This window comes from Syngnathus floridae, chromosome 5, assembly GCF_059516105.1.
Source record: "Syngnathus floridae isolate MCC-2025c chromosome 5, RoL_Sflo_1.0, whole genome shotgun sequence".
Lineage (NCBI taxonomy): Eukaryota > Metazoa > Chordata > Actinopteri > Syngnathiformes > Syngnathidae > Syngnathus > Syngnathus floridae.
Genome location: NC_142417.1, coordinates 7642830 through 7657575, shown reverse-complemented (window position 1 = coordinate 7657575; position 14746 = coordinate 7642830). Strand labels below are relative to the sequence as shown.

Below are 14746 nucleotides of genomic sequence, written 5' to 3'. Positions count from 1 at the left end.
CACACGCACATGAATTCTGGACCCAAGAGTGTGCGGTTTTTTATTTTTTCATTTATATAAATAAAAAATATGACCACAGCTACGTGGCTAATCTGCCGGTTAATCTGGCTAACACTTTTATTTTATTTTTTTATTCTTACGGGCTTGTTCACTGCGGCGAGGATTAGCGCCTCACAGATCAAAACCTGATTTCCATAATCCATAATCCTCTGTTTGTCCCCTATATTTAATTCCATTGCTTGCATTACAGTCACAACTTTGTTTCACTCTATATTTTTTCCATTAAAATAGTTACAAATGTTTAAAAAAAATCTCACTGCCATTAGATGGAGAAAGTGTACTTAATATTTTGACTTGTGAGTACCAACTAACCCCCCCCTTCCATCTCTCCCCCTACTCACCGGCCAGTCCACCATTCTCCATTTTCTGCTCCGAGGGTCCGGAGAATCCCCTCATGGTGAGGAAGCTATGATAAAGTGTAGCATGGACATGAGCAGAGGGAGAATTACCATTTTTTGAAGGAAGGAGAAGTGTTGGAAAAAGGTTGACGGAAGGAAGGAAGGAAGGTAGAAAATCCAAACACAAAAAGCACCCTAACCTGTAAAAAGTGTAAATCAATATCATAAAAGCTTTACGAACCGTACAGGGAATGCTTTAAAGAAATATTGGTTTTAAGTCTTATTGAACTTGAAATTGTACTACTTTGGGGACATTTGGAGGCTTCAGCTTGCAATGTTTTACACTGTGGCAGCTGCTAGTCATTCATGGGGGGAGCGCTTATACACCCCCAGGGGCCTTGACTGTGTCAGTGGTGGGCCATAATCTGTCTCCATCTCTCTGCTGATCCGTCTCCACTGTTATCTCTCCCCTGACACCATCACCAACCTCCTCCATCGGTTTTCCCTCCTCACACACACGCACGCGCACACCCACATGTAGACACCCCTGTATAAGCATTTTCCAAGCTCCACCGGTCTTATTCGTCCCACACCGACTCTTCTCCGTGGCTGTTGTCTTGTTATTGATCGCTGCTCAGTTTGACTCCAAAACTGAACTGCATTGATTGTCGGCAGTAGTGAGCGCAGTAGGTCACGTACTGGCTCAATCTAGTCCCCACATAAGATAGCGTAGGAGGAAGAAGCACACGATAAGATTTCAACATTTTTTGAAATAATCTCTTCCAGTTTCAAACGTGGCACATCTTTTTTCATTGTAGAACAAGGGTGGGCACATATGTGCGCCCGAAACGTTCTTAATATTGAGGTATTTACATTGTTAAAAGTCAAATAAGATTTGTTGCACTAATCCAGCCATAATAGGTGGTTCAAAGTGAATAAATTATTGATAAATCTATTGTAATAATTCAATAAAAATGAGTATAGAATTATTTTAGAATTTTACACACCTTAATTTATTTGGTCAATAATTGTTTAAATAACTGAATCTTAAATAATACAAATAATACATTTTGAGAAATAATTTGTATTTTTTAATTATAATTCCTTGTACTATTGAAAGACTGGCACAATTTCATTTTCACCAAGGCAAATTTAGCTTTAGCTTGACCTGGGTGTATAAATAGGGTTTCCGTGCAACTGTCATCACAGCTAACTTTTTTTCTTTTCATTTTTTTTTTTATCCCTAAAGTGATACGACATCAACTATTAGAGGTCCCCATGAGTGATTGTGGAAACATCTCTATGTTCCCACAACACTATGAATACACACATAGAGACACACACAAGCATGAATAAATACACTTTGTGTGAATCACAGCTCAGAGGGGATCATTTCTATTTCCTCACCCTCCTCCTTCTCACCACCATCCTTTTCCTTCCACCCCCCTCTTCCACCTCTCCAGCTGAGTGATTACCCCTCATTAAAAATCCCAATCAAACATTGTTAGCGCCGATCGTTAGGGCGGCTCTCCTCCCTCTCCCTCATCCTCACCCCGAGCCACTTCTCTCCCCCTTAGTCGTTAGCACTAAAACCCAGCGAGGCCTTTGAGGAATGTTATTCTAATTCCAATTAGCTCTTCGGGCTTGGAGGGGAGCCAAACTAACCGAGATACACACACTCATGCACGTGCATTAGCATTTATAAGACACACACACACTCACAGTGAGAACAGCAGCAGCTAATGGCTTTGGCAGCGTTCTCAGAGGGACCTGAAGAGCAATTAGGTTCCAAACTACACATTGTAAATCCCCTGATTACTGTGTGTCTGTGTATGTATACAAGTGTGTGTGTGTGTGTGTGTGTGTGTGTGTGTGTGCGTGTGCATGTGTGTGGGGGCGTGCGTGTATATATATATTTATAGTAATTTATTTTTTATTTTTTATATATATTTACATTATATATATATTTATTTAAATATGTATATTTTATACATATATATATATTTACTATCAAGTTGTTTTTTTTCTTCTTTGTTTTATTTTATTATTTTTTAACTTCATTATTACATTTGTTATGTTTCTAAACGTTTTGAAATTCTAGGCACAAAAAATTGTAGGTACTTACTGCACCCTGTTGGTCAAGAGTGGGAACTACACAGGGACCTTAGAGTACAGGGCATAGGTAAGAGTGCAATTCTCATTTATGATTCTTTGATTGTTGAATTCTTATTTTGCTATGTATTTTTTCATTTACAGCAAAAAAAAAAGAATTCAGTGTTTTGGGCATGGTTTTAAGGTTTTTTTTTTGTTAGCTTTTATGTTGTAATTCAGTCCTGGACTTGTCAGTGTGATGAAGTTCCGTTGTAAACATTTAAACCAAAACCACACGAATAAATTCCAGGTACAATGATCTGAATATCAATGAAATTATTGCAGAATTGCGTGTGAATATGATTTACTATTATTACTATTATTATTATTATTATTAGTAGTAGTAGTAGTAGTAGTAGTATTGGTAGTAGTAGTAGTAGTAGTACTGGTAGTAGTAGGAGTAGTAGGAGTAGTAGTAGCAGTTCAATTAGTTACAGTAACAATTCAAGCTGTAGTTTGCCCTCCTTTGCGCAGGACGGCACTATTGCACGCCTTGCACTGGCTATAGAAGGCCAGCACAAAACAAAGACGAAGAAGAATCGAATGCACTGGATGAGAACTTACCAGAAGAGAGCCGTGATTTTTTCCCACTCCTCTCATACATTCCTGTCTTTAAGGAGGCAATAGTGCTTTTATTTATTGCGAACACTTGTTTGGCTGTGCGAATCTTGAACATCAAGTCAACCGAAGAAGGAAGCGACCAACACCACAACGGGGGGGAAAAGAAGCTGCCAGAGCAGCTAGCGCCAGGTTGCTGAAAGTAAGTGTTGACTTCACGTACAAATAAAGATGAAACGGTCCGTTGAATTAAACGGGGACCATTCAAATGAATCAATAATGTTAATTATTTTTTTTAAATTGAGATATTGCGCTCCTAAACGGGGAAATACCTAAGCTAGTGTGTGTGGGGTTTTTTTGTTGTTTTTTTTGTCTTAAAGCAGTAGCTAGTCAATATATGCTAATGACCAATTCTGCTTCCGGTCAGCGCCTACCGCAGTAAATTTTTAGGCTAGTGGAAATACATTTATTTATAGAGATATAAACACGAGTTTGAAGTGTTTTACATGCGTTTATATAGTTATATAATTAATATTAAAATGTCAGCTGTCGAGCTCTACTAATGATTGGTGTTGTGCTAGCGGCAGGCATTTATTTTGGAGTCTAGGAGCGGTCACTTCCTTCTAGCGTTGCGGCTCTCCGCGGATGAATTTATGTCGTAAATTCGGCTAAAACTGGTATTTTTTTAACTACAAAGTTATATTCACAAGCGTTCTCTTTTGGATAACATGGTGTTTATATCGCATGAGAAATAGGAGCGCCAACTACTAAGACTGCCGAATATTCATATTTTCCCTCCCTAATCAATATGGCAACGCTTATTAACATTGGGGACATCATAAGGTGCCCGCCTTGTTGCCTTCCACCTGTTGTCTGGTATTTGCACATCTTCTTTGACCGATATTTAGACATCACTATATTAATAATAATATTGCAGCATAATAGAATGGTGGATGGCACCACTGCCTCACAGTGCAGAGGTTCTGGGTTGCAATTTCAGTTCTGTGGAGTTTGCATTTTTTGAGCCTGCTTGCGTGGGTGACTTCAAGCCGCATTCCAAAAACATGCGTCTTAGATTCACTTAAGGCTTAAAATTGTACATTGCAAGTGTGAATAGTCTTTGTCTGAGCCCTGAAATTGTCTGGCGACCATTGGAGGTGACTCACTGAAACTAGTCTTTCTTCCATCAGCGTCCTGATGGTGTGTTTGTCGAGTTGAAGAAGCCCACCTGTCGCAGTGTGTCTCATCTTCTCAAGCCGACATGTCCATCGCCAACACGCCCACCAGCAACGACGCCTGCCTGAGCATCGTGCACAGCCTTATGTGCCACCGGCAGGGCGGCGAGAGCGAGAGTTTCGCCAAGCGGGCCATCGAGAGCCTGGTGAAGAAGCTCAAGGAGAAGAAGGATGAGCTGGACTCGCTTATCACAGCCATCACCACCAACGGCGCCCATCCCAGCAAGTGCGTCACCATCCCCAGGACACTGGATGGACGTCTGCAGGTGGGATCAGTGAGCTGCGAGGATAAAGCAGTTTCACCTTCATCAAACCTGTCTTCAAAATGTAATAAAAGTTTCTCGCTCTCTATCTCTCGCTTTCTATCTCTTGCTTTCTCTCTCTCTTTATCTATCTATCTACCTCTCTCTATATCTATATAGGTGGCGGGTCGCAAGGGTTTCCCACATGTGGTCTATGCCAAGCTGTGGCGCTGGCCCGACCTGCACAAGAATGAACTGAAACATGTCAAATACTGCCAGTATGCTTTCGACCTCAAGGCCGACAGCGTTTGCGTCAATCCTTATCACTATGAACGGGTGGTCTCTCCCGGCATAGGTGAGACTTTTCATATTTTCCATATTGCCACTTCATTTCTCCTAATGTCTTGCCTTAACTCCCCACCAGATATATCAGGACTGAATCTCACAGGCTCCAGGCCCGGCTCGGCGCTGATGGTCAAAGATGAGCATGATTTTGACGGCCCCCAGAGCCTGCCCCCCATGGACGAAGGCCGCTCCATGCAAACCATCCAACACCCTCCATCAGGGGGCCGCCCGGGACCGTCCGACTTATTTGCCCCGACCAACATGCTTCCTCCCGCCGAGGCGTCCACTTCTGCCTCCACGTCGTCGTTCCCCACTGTCGCCACAGGATCGGCCAGTAAGACTCTCTTCATCTCTCAAGAAACGTGCTCCTCATGGACCGGTTTAACAACTTAGCATTTGTTTAGCGATTTGTCATCTCTACTGAAAATGTTTTTGATATCTCTATTAGCTGTAGCAAATACTGATCTTTCAATTTCGCAGAAATTATTTTAGCAGAATTTTTTTTTTTTTTTTTTAGTTTTTTTCTTTTTATCAAGATGCTGCATCTTTCCTCAAATCCTTTGAGGTCATTCCAATGTTTTACTATTTTTTTGTTATGTAGCACGTCCAATCAAATTTTACTTCCTTAAAAGTCATGATTTATTCTAACGTCGTTTTTGTGTCCTAAATTCAGGTGGCAATACTGTCTGGTCAAGGAACAGCAGCTTCACCCCCAACACGCCGCACCACAGCAACGGTCACCTGCAGCATCACCCTCCCATGCCTCAGCCGGCACACTACTGTGAGTCAGACAACAAAAGGAAACAGTATGTTTTCCGATGATGGTGGTGGTCCTCAAACACTTTGCTCTCATCTCCAGGGTCAGTCCATGATGAGTTTCCGTTTCAGCCTCCCATATCTAATCATCCTGGTGAGAACACACAATGAATGAATGGGATTAGTGTTAGACTATGACTCTGATGTGATTACACTAACTGTTTTTTTTTTCGGGAGGGGGGCTGTATTTAAAGGAGTGTTTTAGATAAGGAACTTTGTGAGTAGTTTTACCGCTGTTTGAGACATTTTGATGTATTTTAAATGATTTCCCTTCTTTGCTTGTATATTTTGAGTACCATTTATAATTTACTATGAGGATTATTTTTGCCAGTTCTTACATTGACAAAATAAATTGGCAAAAAGGTGACAATGTCACCCAGTATGATGTAGCACCCAAGTGTTGTAGTTAGTGCCTCAGTTATGGGTTTGACTGTGTTGCAGCTCCAGACTACTGGTGCTCCATCGCCTACTTTGAGATGGACCTGCAGGTGGGCGAGACCTTCAAGGTGCCGTCGTCGTGCCCCGTCGTGACCGTGGACGGTTACGTAGACCCGTCGGGCGGCGACCGCTTTTGTCTGGGTCAGCTCAGCAACGTCCATCGCACAGAAGCCATCGAGAGAGCCAGGTAGCACCCATTGGCCATCGCGCCAACTTTATCAACTGGTCATGATAGAAGTAACATTAATGATAGCATCCATTCTGCTACTAAGACAAATCACTTGCATCTCAAATCAACTCTCCCCACTGAAAGAAAATCAAGATCATCAATTAAATTACAATATTTGATTGGTCCGCCAGACTTCACATCGGCAAAGGCGTACAGCTGGAGTGCAAAGGCGAGGGCGACGTTTGGGTGCGCTGCCTCAGCGACCATGCCGTCTTCGTGCAGAGCTACTACCTGGACCGCGAGGCCGGACGAGCGCCCGGCGACGCCGTCCATAAGATTTACCCCAGCGCTTACATTAAGGTACTGTTCAGATATACATATCATTTGATACATTTACGTTGTTTATTAAAATGGCATTAATCAAACGCAGTTTTAACTCATAAATGCTGGAAAGTGTCCTTCCTCATTCCTTCAGCTAGGACCACATTGTGACGTGCTAATTCATCTCAATAAAAGATCAACTGTTAGGTAATAGTAGACTTTCAAAATCGTTTCAAAGCTAGTGTTAAGGTTTCATCGAAGGTTACAGTTTCTTTTGAAACAAGGGTTAGGGTTTAAAGGTCAGTGTTGGGTTTTCAAATCTACTAAACTCGTCTGTGCCTACTTGTGTGTCATGTATTTCTGTTGTGTGTCAGGTGTTCGACTTGCGTCAGTGTCACAGACAAATGCAGCAACAGGCGGCGACCGCTCAAGCGGCGGCTGCGGCGCAGGCAGCTGCAGTGGCAGGAAACATCCCAGGACCCGGCTCGGTGGGAGGGATCGCGCCCGCCATCAGTGAGTCTGAACCCTTAAGAGACTTGTTGTTTGTGTCGCTTGAATTAGCCCACAATAGAAAAGCAATAAATGAATAATATCATTCATCTTTGTTTGTCCGCAGGTCTGTCGGCAGCGGCCGGCATCGGCGTGGACGACCTACGCCGCCTGTGCATCCTGCGCATGAGCTTTGTGAAAGGCTGGGGGCCCGATTACCCTCGGCAAAGCATCAAGGAGACGCCGTGCTGGATCGAGATCCACCTGCACCGCGCCCTGCAGCTGCTGGACGAGGTGCTGCACACCATGCCCATCGCCGACCCCCAGCCGCTCGACTGAACTCAGATGGACTCTCTCTGCTTGTTGGTGTTGTCATCGTTCTCGTCAGGTGGGTTTTGACGGTGCTGTGGTGTTAACCCAAAATAACACATTTCATCCGAAAGGGCAAACTATAGATCAGTCAGACTGCTGGACTAGACCAGAGTGCTGTGTTTTCTACATGATGAACATTTGTGGCTTTTTTTTTTTTTTTGAATAGAATATTTAGTATGAGATTTCAGTTGATTTTACAATTGTGGTTTTACCAGTCACTACATTAGGTACACATGCATAAAAATGTCGGTTTATATTTTCAGATGTATTGAAAAGTAAGGCCACATTGTTAAGAAAAATAATGTAGAAGGGGTAATAGTCAAAGAATGTAATTATCCGGGCACTATTATAATAAGTTCCTTCACATAATCGTACAACCAATTAAATTTAATTCTATAAACAACTAAGTTTTGAAATTATATAGAAGATGTATGTTATTGAGATAGTGATTTCGCAACAATGAATTAAAACATCTGAATTTTAGAAGTCATTTTAAGAGAAAAAATGGGCTAATGATAAGAAATTAAATTGTAATTTCATCAGAAAGTGTGTTTGTGTGGGGGGATTGTTAGTATGAGAATGTTAATATTCTCTGAATAAAATGGAACTATTACCCCAAAAATAAGTATAAAACTTTTACTAGGAAATAAACTAGTAAGTCAGAATTTTGACAAAAGGTGACATTTATTTTTGAAATAATAATTTACAAGAAACTGAAGGTGGCGTTATGAAACTTAAGGTAAGACTTTTGATGAACCAATAGTTGTGCCGTAGAATTAAACATCTCATTAGGTTGCGTACCTCATGTTGTGGCCAGTGATAGATCCTCTTGTATCAGATCACAAAATACTAGCAGTAAATCTACATTTCCCAGCAGTTTTGATACATTTTGTTAACATTTTATTTGTTACCTTTTTTTTATGAACTGTTTTATGTTCTAGCACTTTACTTCGACTTAGTTGTTGGAACACTAAAGACACCATTTTGTTTTCCCACCTTTTCACCAACAGATGTTCCTGTTGTGGTTAGTTGGACGTATTATTTTTTAATCAGGTGTTTGTAAATAGAAAAAATATATATAATCTTTGTAGTGCATGCTGATGTCAATGATCCCACATTTAAACTCACTTTTACATGAATAAATCAAGTCATAAGTGATACAAACAAGAGACTCAATGTGGCTTAAAATGAAACCATCTTTATTAAGTAACTTTAATATCAGAAAAATAAAACTCTTAAAATTCTCTTTACAGCAAATATAACAACATCAGTGCTTAGGCCGCAATAACTTAAAAGGCCCATTTATAAAATATAGTCTTGCTTTTTAACGCCTGACTCTGCCCCATTTTGTATTAATTTTTATATATATATATATATGCCATAAGACTTGCTCCCTACATATACATCAAGTAGTAAAATTAGCACAAAACGGCTACTAAAAAAAATTTTACACTTTCTTGAATACGTATTAACAGGCAGTTCTTATATTCAGCGGTTTAATTTCACTTTACTATTTTTTTACTATCTTACATTTTATTTTTTATTAAACGCAGACATGCTTGTGTATGCACATTCCGTATTTCCAGTGGCGGCGTTCCAATAATCTAACTACAAAGTGGATAAAGCATAGCAAATTCATTCGTGTTTATCGCCCGCGCAAAGAAAAATTGAAAAATTAAAATCTTATTGTAAACATCGGAATATAGTTACTTTTTCCAGATATATATATTTATATATATAGAATATGAAATGTAACAAAATAAAAATAACTTCTGTATATCTCAGTTCTCAGTCCTTAACAATATAATACAATAAACTGAGGGTTGACCGTGTATATTGCATTCACCCCCACCCGGAGAAAAAAAAAAAAAAAAAAAAACACCAACAAAGGACGGATATTGATTAGAGGGAAAAGAACCTGGAGGGTATTATCTTGGGTGTCTTAGTTTTCAAGCAAAGAATGACTCAAACCTGAGTTCAATCCCAAATAATACAACCAAAAAAATCTTAATTTAGTTGTGGAGTGTTTACATTCCAGGCGCTTCCCCCTCAAAAACATCCCGACAACAGTTCATTAGATCGAAAAATTAACTGAGATGATTTCATTTTTGGGGCATGAGGAATGGCGGGGAAAAAAAAAAACAACCTCCCCTGAGTCCCAACAAAAAGTACCGTCAAGTCCCTCATTAAAATTCCTCGTCCTGGTTGTCCCAACCCAGGCGGACTCTTGCATAGGCCCGGCGGCAGGACGAGGAAATGAAAGTCGTACGTTTAATAAAAGAAAATGTCAACACTGGAGAACATTCAACGAGTTGTTCCTAGATTTACAGCAGGTTTTGTGAAAGGAATGTTAGTATTAAGTATGCTCAAAAAAGGATGAGGAAGCGAAAAATCATTTGTAAGACTTGGAACCCCGATGTGTACATTACATCAGTCTAAACACAAAAGGCCACGCTTTTCAAAGTCATTTTTGTAAGCTTTTTTTGTCATATATATATTTTTTGTTTATAACTTAATTTCAGGCACGAGATTGAACCGTAAACGATTTTGATCCTGGTGTAGTGACTTCTGCAAACTGGGAAATAAAAAGAGTAGCACTGCTAAGGTAACGAGTTGACGCCCTGTGGAGTGTTTAGAAAGAGAGAATAAAAGGCGGCTTTTCATGCCGCTGTAGTATGTAATGCATGAGTGTATAATACGACTTGTTAATACGAAACGAGCCGGGGGTCCTGCCGTTTGTAAACATGCTCACTTGCTCACTCCGGAGGACGGCAGTCACAAGAGACTGCTGCAAATTAAAAAATAAAAAAGGATCAAAAGGTGGCTAAAACGTTTGAAACGTTTTCTGGTTGCTACATTTGAGGATTTGGCTATCCGCCAGTCACATGTTGCGCAGCCGAAGGGCCCGAGTGACAGGTGACAGGCACACGGGGCAGGCGGCGTCAGGACACTGGCAGATTTGGGTGGCGCACTTGACGCAGAAGAGGTTGTGGCCACAGGGGACCAGCGCAGCCACAGCCCGGCCATCCAGGCAGCGGATGCACACGTCGGGGCCCGGGCGGCGCCCCGGCCCTGCCGAGGCCCCCGCGCCATAGGCTAGGGAGGGTTCGGGCGGCGACGAAGACGAGCTGTCGCCAGAGGAGGAGGAGAAGGCCGAGCAGTAGGAGGGCGGGCGGTGAGCGCTGCTAAAGGGGGCGTGGAGCACATGCAATGCCTGGGGGTGCTCTAGGGCTTCAGCCGGGAAGGTGGGCGAGAGACGGGGAGTCCCGGGTTGACTTGTCTGGAAATATCAACGACATATGGTCAAACAGAAAAATGGTGGCGGTCAGGGCTCTGTGGTTCTTCCAAACGCAATTCATCTAAACATGAATTCAAACCTACCACCTACCTGAGCAGGCCGTGCGTCGAAGCCCTGGAGGCTTTGGTGGTCCACGAAGGGGCTCCAGATGTGCTGTGGCGCGCCGCTAGTGGAGACGGTCAGGGGTTCGAATCCTGACGAGGAGCTCGCGCCTGCCACTGTGATGGGCTCCTCTGAACCCACTGGGGGTAGGCCGTCTCCAAACCAGAAGCTGGAGGCCCCCGGGTTGTCATTGCTGCTGTTATTGTTGTTATTGGAATTGGCATTGAACGAGCAGGTGGGGCTGAAGTCGCCCATGCAGTTGGTGCCGCCGCCCCCTCCTCCGTAGAAGGAGTCGGTGGAGCTGGAGCCGCTGCCCAGGGAGCTGGAGCTGTCGTTGCGATAGGTGGAAGACATGCGGACACTGCCGCCCGTGTTGGCTCGCTGAGCGCCGCCGCTCTGGTTCGCCGGGAGGAGGCCCCCAGGGCCGAGCCACCCGGCTTCACCGTTGTTGTCAAAGCTGACATCTGTGCCGTTGAACTGGAAGTCGTTGTTGTCAGCGCCAGGCGCCTCCACGCCGCCGCCACAAGTGCCCGTGCGAAGAGCGATGTGCGCTTCTATCTCCTCGCGGGCGCGGTCCACGTTCTCCGGCATGCCAGTCACCTCGAACACCGGCTCCTTGTCGCGGCTCGGTGTCACGATGTAGGTGTGCGTCTGCTGCTGGATACGCTTGATGGTTGCCCCTGCAGCAGAATTACGGTGGTAACTTGATTTATAAGTGCCCAAATTTACAAAATCGGATTGAATTGATTACTTGGACCCACAGTAAGGGGTCCATAGAAGACATTCAACTTCGATTATCACTGCAGCTTGACCTGATTGTGTAAGCTTGACTGAACGAGTCGAAGTCAAACTTCAGTGTCGGCAATCTATCCTTAAGGCAGTCTTGAAAACCAACTCATAATTCCAGTTTGTATTTATGAGGTCACGACTGCTTGACAATCAATAAGTGATGGGAAACGCTTAATATTGACTCATGAAGCCTTCTGGAGGCCCCATGGGAACGTTAGCTACAAATTCTTTTAAGTTCCCTTCAAGCATGTTTTGACAGCACACAGTTGAGAGAAAAGGGCAATAATGTCAACCGGGCACGAAGTGAACAACTCTGGGCAAATCTGTGTGATTCCTCGGAAAGAGGCTGTGGCATTATTCTTTGCGTTAGACTGAGGGAAATACCAATCTGTGTTTAAGTGCTTTGCTGACACCTTGTGGCATTTAGAGAACAATGGCAGACTTATTTCATAAGAAAGAAAGAATTGTCTCCCAGAAACAAAAACAAATGCTTGTCACAGTACAATAAAGATAAAAAACAACTAATACTCGACCATTGAAAACACAAAGAGTGAAATATGCCACGTATGATTGACTGCAAACTTAATTGTTGTTAACCATAATTGTTGTTAATCATGTTCCCACGTTGCAATAACTTAGATTTTTGGGTCCACTTTACCTAAAAAAAAATAAAAAATAGCAGAAGAACACACCTTTTGGACCCACAACCAGTCCTACGACACGATATGGCACCCGCACCTGCAGACAAATAAGACATTTTATTGGATACACTTGAACACTTCAAATCGACCGAAATCAAGAACAGCAATTCCGTATTTTAATTACTTTACTAAGATCCAATACACACTATATCCCCACTACCTGAATGGTGGTCTGCCCGGGCAGAGCCGGGATCCCCGGGCCAGACGCCACAGACAGAGAGCCCGCTTTGTTCCGCGATGCCCGGATGAGAGAGAAGTGCTCAGCGGCTGACAAAATCTCCCGCTTGGCCATGCATACGTCCTCCTTGCGTCCAGTCACAACAAAAACTGGCTGCTCGCCCCTCACTGGCGTCTTGATATACGTGTTGGTCTTGGCTCGGAGCGCTTTGATCTTACAACCTTAGTGAAAGAAAGGAAAAATGGGTTTGAATAATGCCAAGTGCAATAAATTAGGTTAATGCGGTAAACATGGAAGTGGCCAAATATTGGGTCAGAGTCTCACAAAAATGGTTGTCGACTAAAGAGTGAGATTTTTTCCATGGATGTAATATTTCAAAACAGTTGAAATATTTTCAGGCACATTTTTTCATGTCTCTTTATGCGCAATACATTTATTGAAATACAAATACTTTTATTTTTTATTGCAGCACTAATGTTGGCCAACACTACTGTATTTGGTGTTAATTTTTTTCAGAAGCACTGAGTTAGAGAGATACGATCGCTCCGTCCTTAATATTGCCTTTATGTTCATAAGTCATAATGCAAGTTAAAGCTCTCAACCACTAATGCCATTTCAAGTAGATTAAATATTCCTTTCAAGCTGTGCTTGAGTCCAGCCATTTCCTGTTGTTGTGTTAACAGTGTGCACCCTCCCCCATCGACAGGAGCTCCAACACAGCCCTTTATTTAATCATGTGCAAAATCCAACACAAAGCAAACCAAAAGACAAACGTAGAACGAGGCTATATGTTCACAAATACGTGTGTTTTATGTTGAGCTGAACGTGGGAAATCATAGTTCTGCCCACGAAGAACTACAATGAAAAACTACAAATGGGGCTGATGTGGCAAAGCAACTTGCGGTCTTCGAAGACAAAAGAAAGCACACGACATAGAGATTAAATCATGTGGAAAAGACACACATGCCGGGGAATGAATCGACGACTCGAATGGAAGTGTCTGTTGGTTCATTAAAAACATTCGCTCCAAGTTTTTAGTCGAAGTTGGTTCGAGACGGGTGGCACTGGCTTGACCCACTTTGAACCAAAGCTAACTAAGCTAGTCGCACTCCAGCGAACATAAATGTCAAGAAAAAAAGCAGAACACAAAACGTGTTAAGTGTAAGAACTAAGTTATAGACGCATTGGATTGTTGGCCATTTGTCTATGATGATGAAAACAACTTTAATTCAAATAAAGGCACTAATAATCGGTGTTGTAACAAGCTAGTTACAACAATAAGTTATGAGCTAAAAGTTAGCACAAACACGGCCCTTTCCCCAGCATGGCATGGCTCGTTTTCCCAAAATGAGTGTTCCATTTAAGCACGTTTAGCCCTTTCTAACGTCTTCGACAAAGACTCACCTTGTCGGCCCACGATCTCCGCAACGTGCTCGGAACTGGGCACGGCCACGCATTCAGTCGTGTTGACACTTTTCCGGCGAGCCAGGAGCGACGCCTCGGCCTCGAAGCAGCCGCCACCCGGCTCTCCGCAGTACACACCAGCGTCGTCCCCCCGCTCGTCTCCGTTGTATAATAACACCGTCTCGACTTGATCTAAAGCGGACGGCATCGTGGGGCCGCCCGGAACCGAAGAATGGATGTATTGGTGGGCCTGCGATAGCAACGGGCTCCCCGACGTGGTTGCAACTTGTGGGTCTTCGTCCTCGGGCGTGACGTTCCCTTCGTCTCCCGAAGGTGCACGATGCTGCAGTGGCTTCAAGTCGAGGACCGTACCGAGGAGGTTAAAGTGGGACGCCGGGATGAGCTGCTGCTGGTGGTGGTGGTACAAGGCTGAACTTTCATCCGATTGCTCGGCTGCCGCCTGGCTTTGGTTGCCGAGGTGCTCGTCGAGGCCCATACCGGCGAAAGCGTGCGCTAGCGGCGGCGGCGGGACCTCGGATTCTCCCTCCTCCGCCTCCAGCAAAGACGTGCTGCTCGGCATGCTTAAACAATATATTCAAAAATATTGAATCGGGGGAAGGGGAAAACAAACAAACAAACAAAATGCAAATAACAAGCGACCAGCGCCAGGTGGTTGAAATGTGTGTACTGTAATGTGTGCCTTTTGTTTTGTCTCGCCAGCTTCCCCACTAGTACGTTAA

General features: G+C 43.3%; 3 protein-coding genes and 1 long non-coding RNA gene across 5 annotated transcripts in view; 2 read left to right on the top strand and 2 right to left on the bottom strand.

Annotated features, from left to right (window-relative positions):
* Positions 1–2808, top strand: part of LOC148397856 (uncharacterized) — a 5170-nt gene extending 2362 nt beyond the window's left edge. The window contains exons 5-6 of the mRNA XM_088375007.1: positions 2500–2580; positions 2655–2808. Coding sequence (XP_088231133.1) covers positions 2500–2580; positions 2655–2710 — 137 coding nt within the window. The 3' untranslated portion in view covers positions 2711–2808. The remainder of the gene's footprint in view (positions 1–2499; positions 2581–2654) is intronic.
* LOC148397855 (uncharacterized) overlaps positions 1–3505 on the bottom strand; it is an 8249-nt gene extending 4744 nt beyond the window's left edge. Inside the window, exon 1 of the long non-coding RNA XR_015858457.1 lies at positions 3114–3505. This is a non-coding gene — a long non-coding RNA (uncharacterized LOC148397855). The remainder of the gene's footprint in view (positions 1–3113) is intronic.
* On the top strand, positions 2949–10143 carry LOC148397854 (SMAD family member 4-like). 2 transcript variants are annotated; one of them, XM_088375003.1, is made up of 10 exons: positions 2949–3309; positions 4298–4608; positions 4765–4939; positions 5009–5263; positions 5603–5710; positions 5789–5839; positions 6187–6370; positions 6544–6712; positions 7048–7186; positions 7290–10143. In XM_088375003.1, exons 2-10 carry the CDS (start codon positions 4369–4371, stop codon positions 7499–7501), a joined length of 1533 nt encoding a protein of 510 aa, XP_088231129.1. In that variant the 5' UTR covers positions 2949–3309; positions 4298–4368; the 3' UTR covers positions 7502–10143. The 2 variants fall into 2 exon arrangements, with proteins under 2 accessions (XP_088231129.1, XP_088231130.1); XM_088375004.1 differs by having other exon boundaries at positions 4283–4608.
* On the bottom strand, positions 8711–14746 carry LOC148397853 (RNA-binding protein MEX3B-like). The gene is made up of 5 exons (XM_088375002.1): positions 14007–14746; positions 12585–12823; positions 12416–12461; positions 10923–11614; positions 8711–10814 (listed from the first exon to the last, which is right to left on the bottom strand). Exons 1-5 carry the CDS (start codon positions 14584–14586, stop codon positions 10416–10418), a joined length of 1956 nt encoding a protein of 651 aa, XP_088231128.1. The 5' UTR covers positions 14587–14746; the 3' UTR covers positions 8711–10415.

Excerpts from the sequence above, each read along its gene's own strand:
- LOC148397854 (XM_088375003.1), top strand. The coding sequence starts at position 4,369 with ATGTCCATCGCCAACACGCCCACCAGCAACGACGCCTGCCTGAGCATC. Across the intron at positions 5,711-5,788 it reads GCCTCAGCCGGCACACTACT|GGTCAGTCCATGATGAGTTT; the intron begins GTGAGTCAGACA and ends TCTCATCTCCAG. Across the intron at positions 6,371-6,543 it reads GAAGCCATCGAGAGAGCCAG|ACTTCACATCGGCAAAGGCG; the intron begins GTAGCACCCATT and ends TTGGTCCGCCAG.
- LOC148397853 (XM_088375002.1), bottom strand. The coding sequence starts at position 14,586 with ATGCCGAGCAGCACGTCTTTGCTGGAGGCGGAGGAGGGAGAATCCGAG. Across the intron at positions 12,824-14,006 it reads GGAGATCGTGGGCCGACAAG|GTTGTAAGATCAAAGCGCTC; the intron begins GTGAGTCTTTGT and ends TCTTTCACTAAG. Across the intron at positions 12,462-12,584 it reads CCGGGCAGACCACCATTCAG|GTGCGGGTGCCATATCGTGT; the intron begins GTAGTGGGGATA and ends ATTTGTCTGCAG.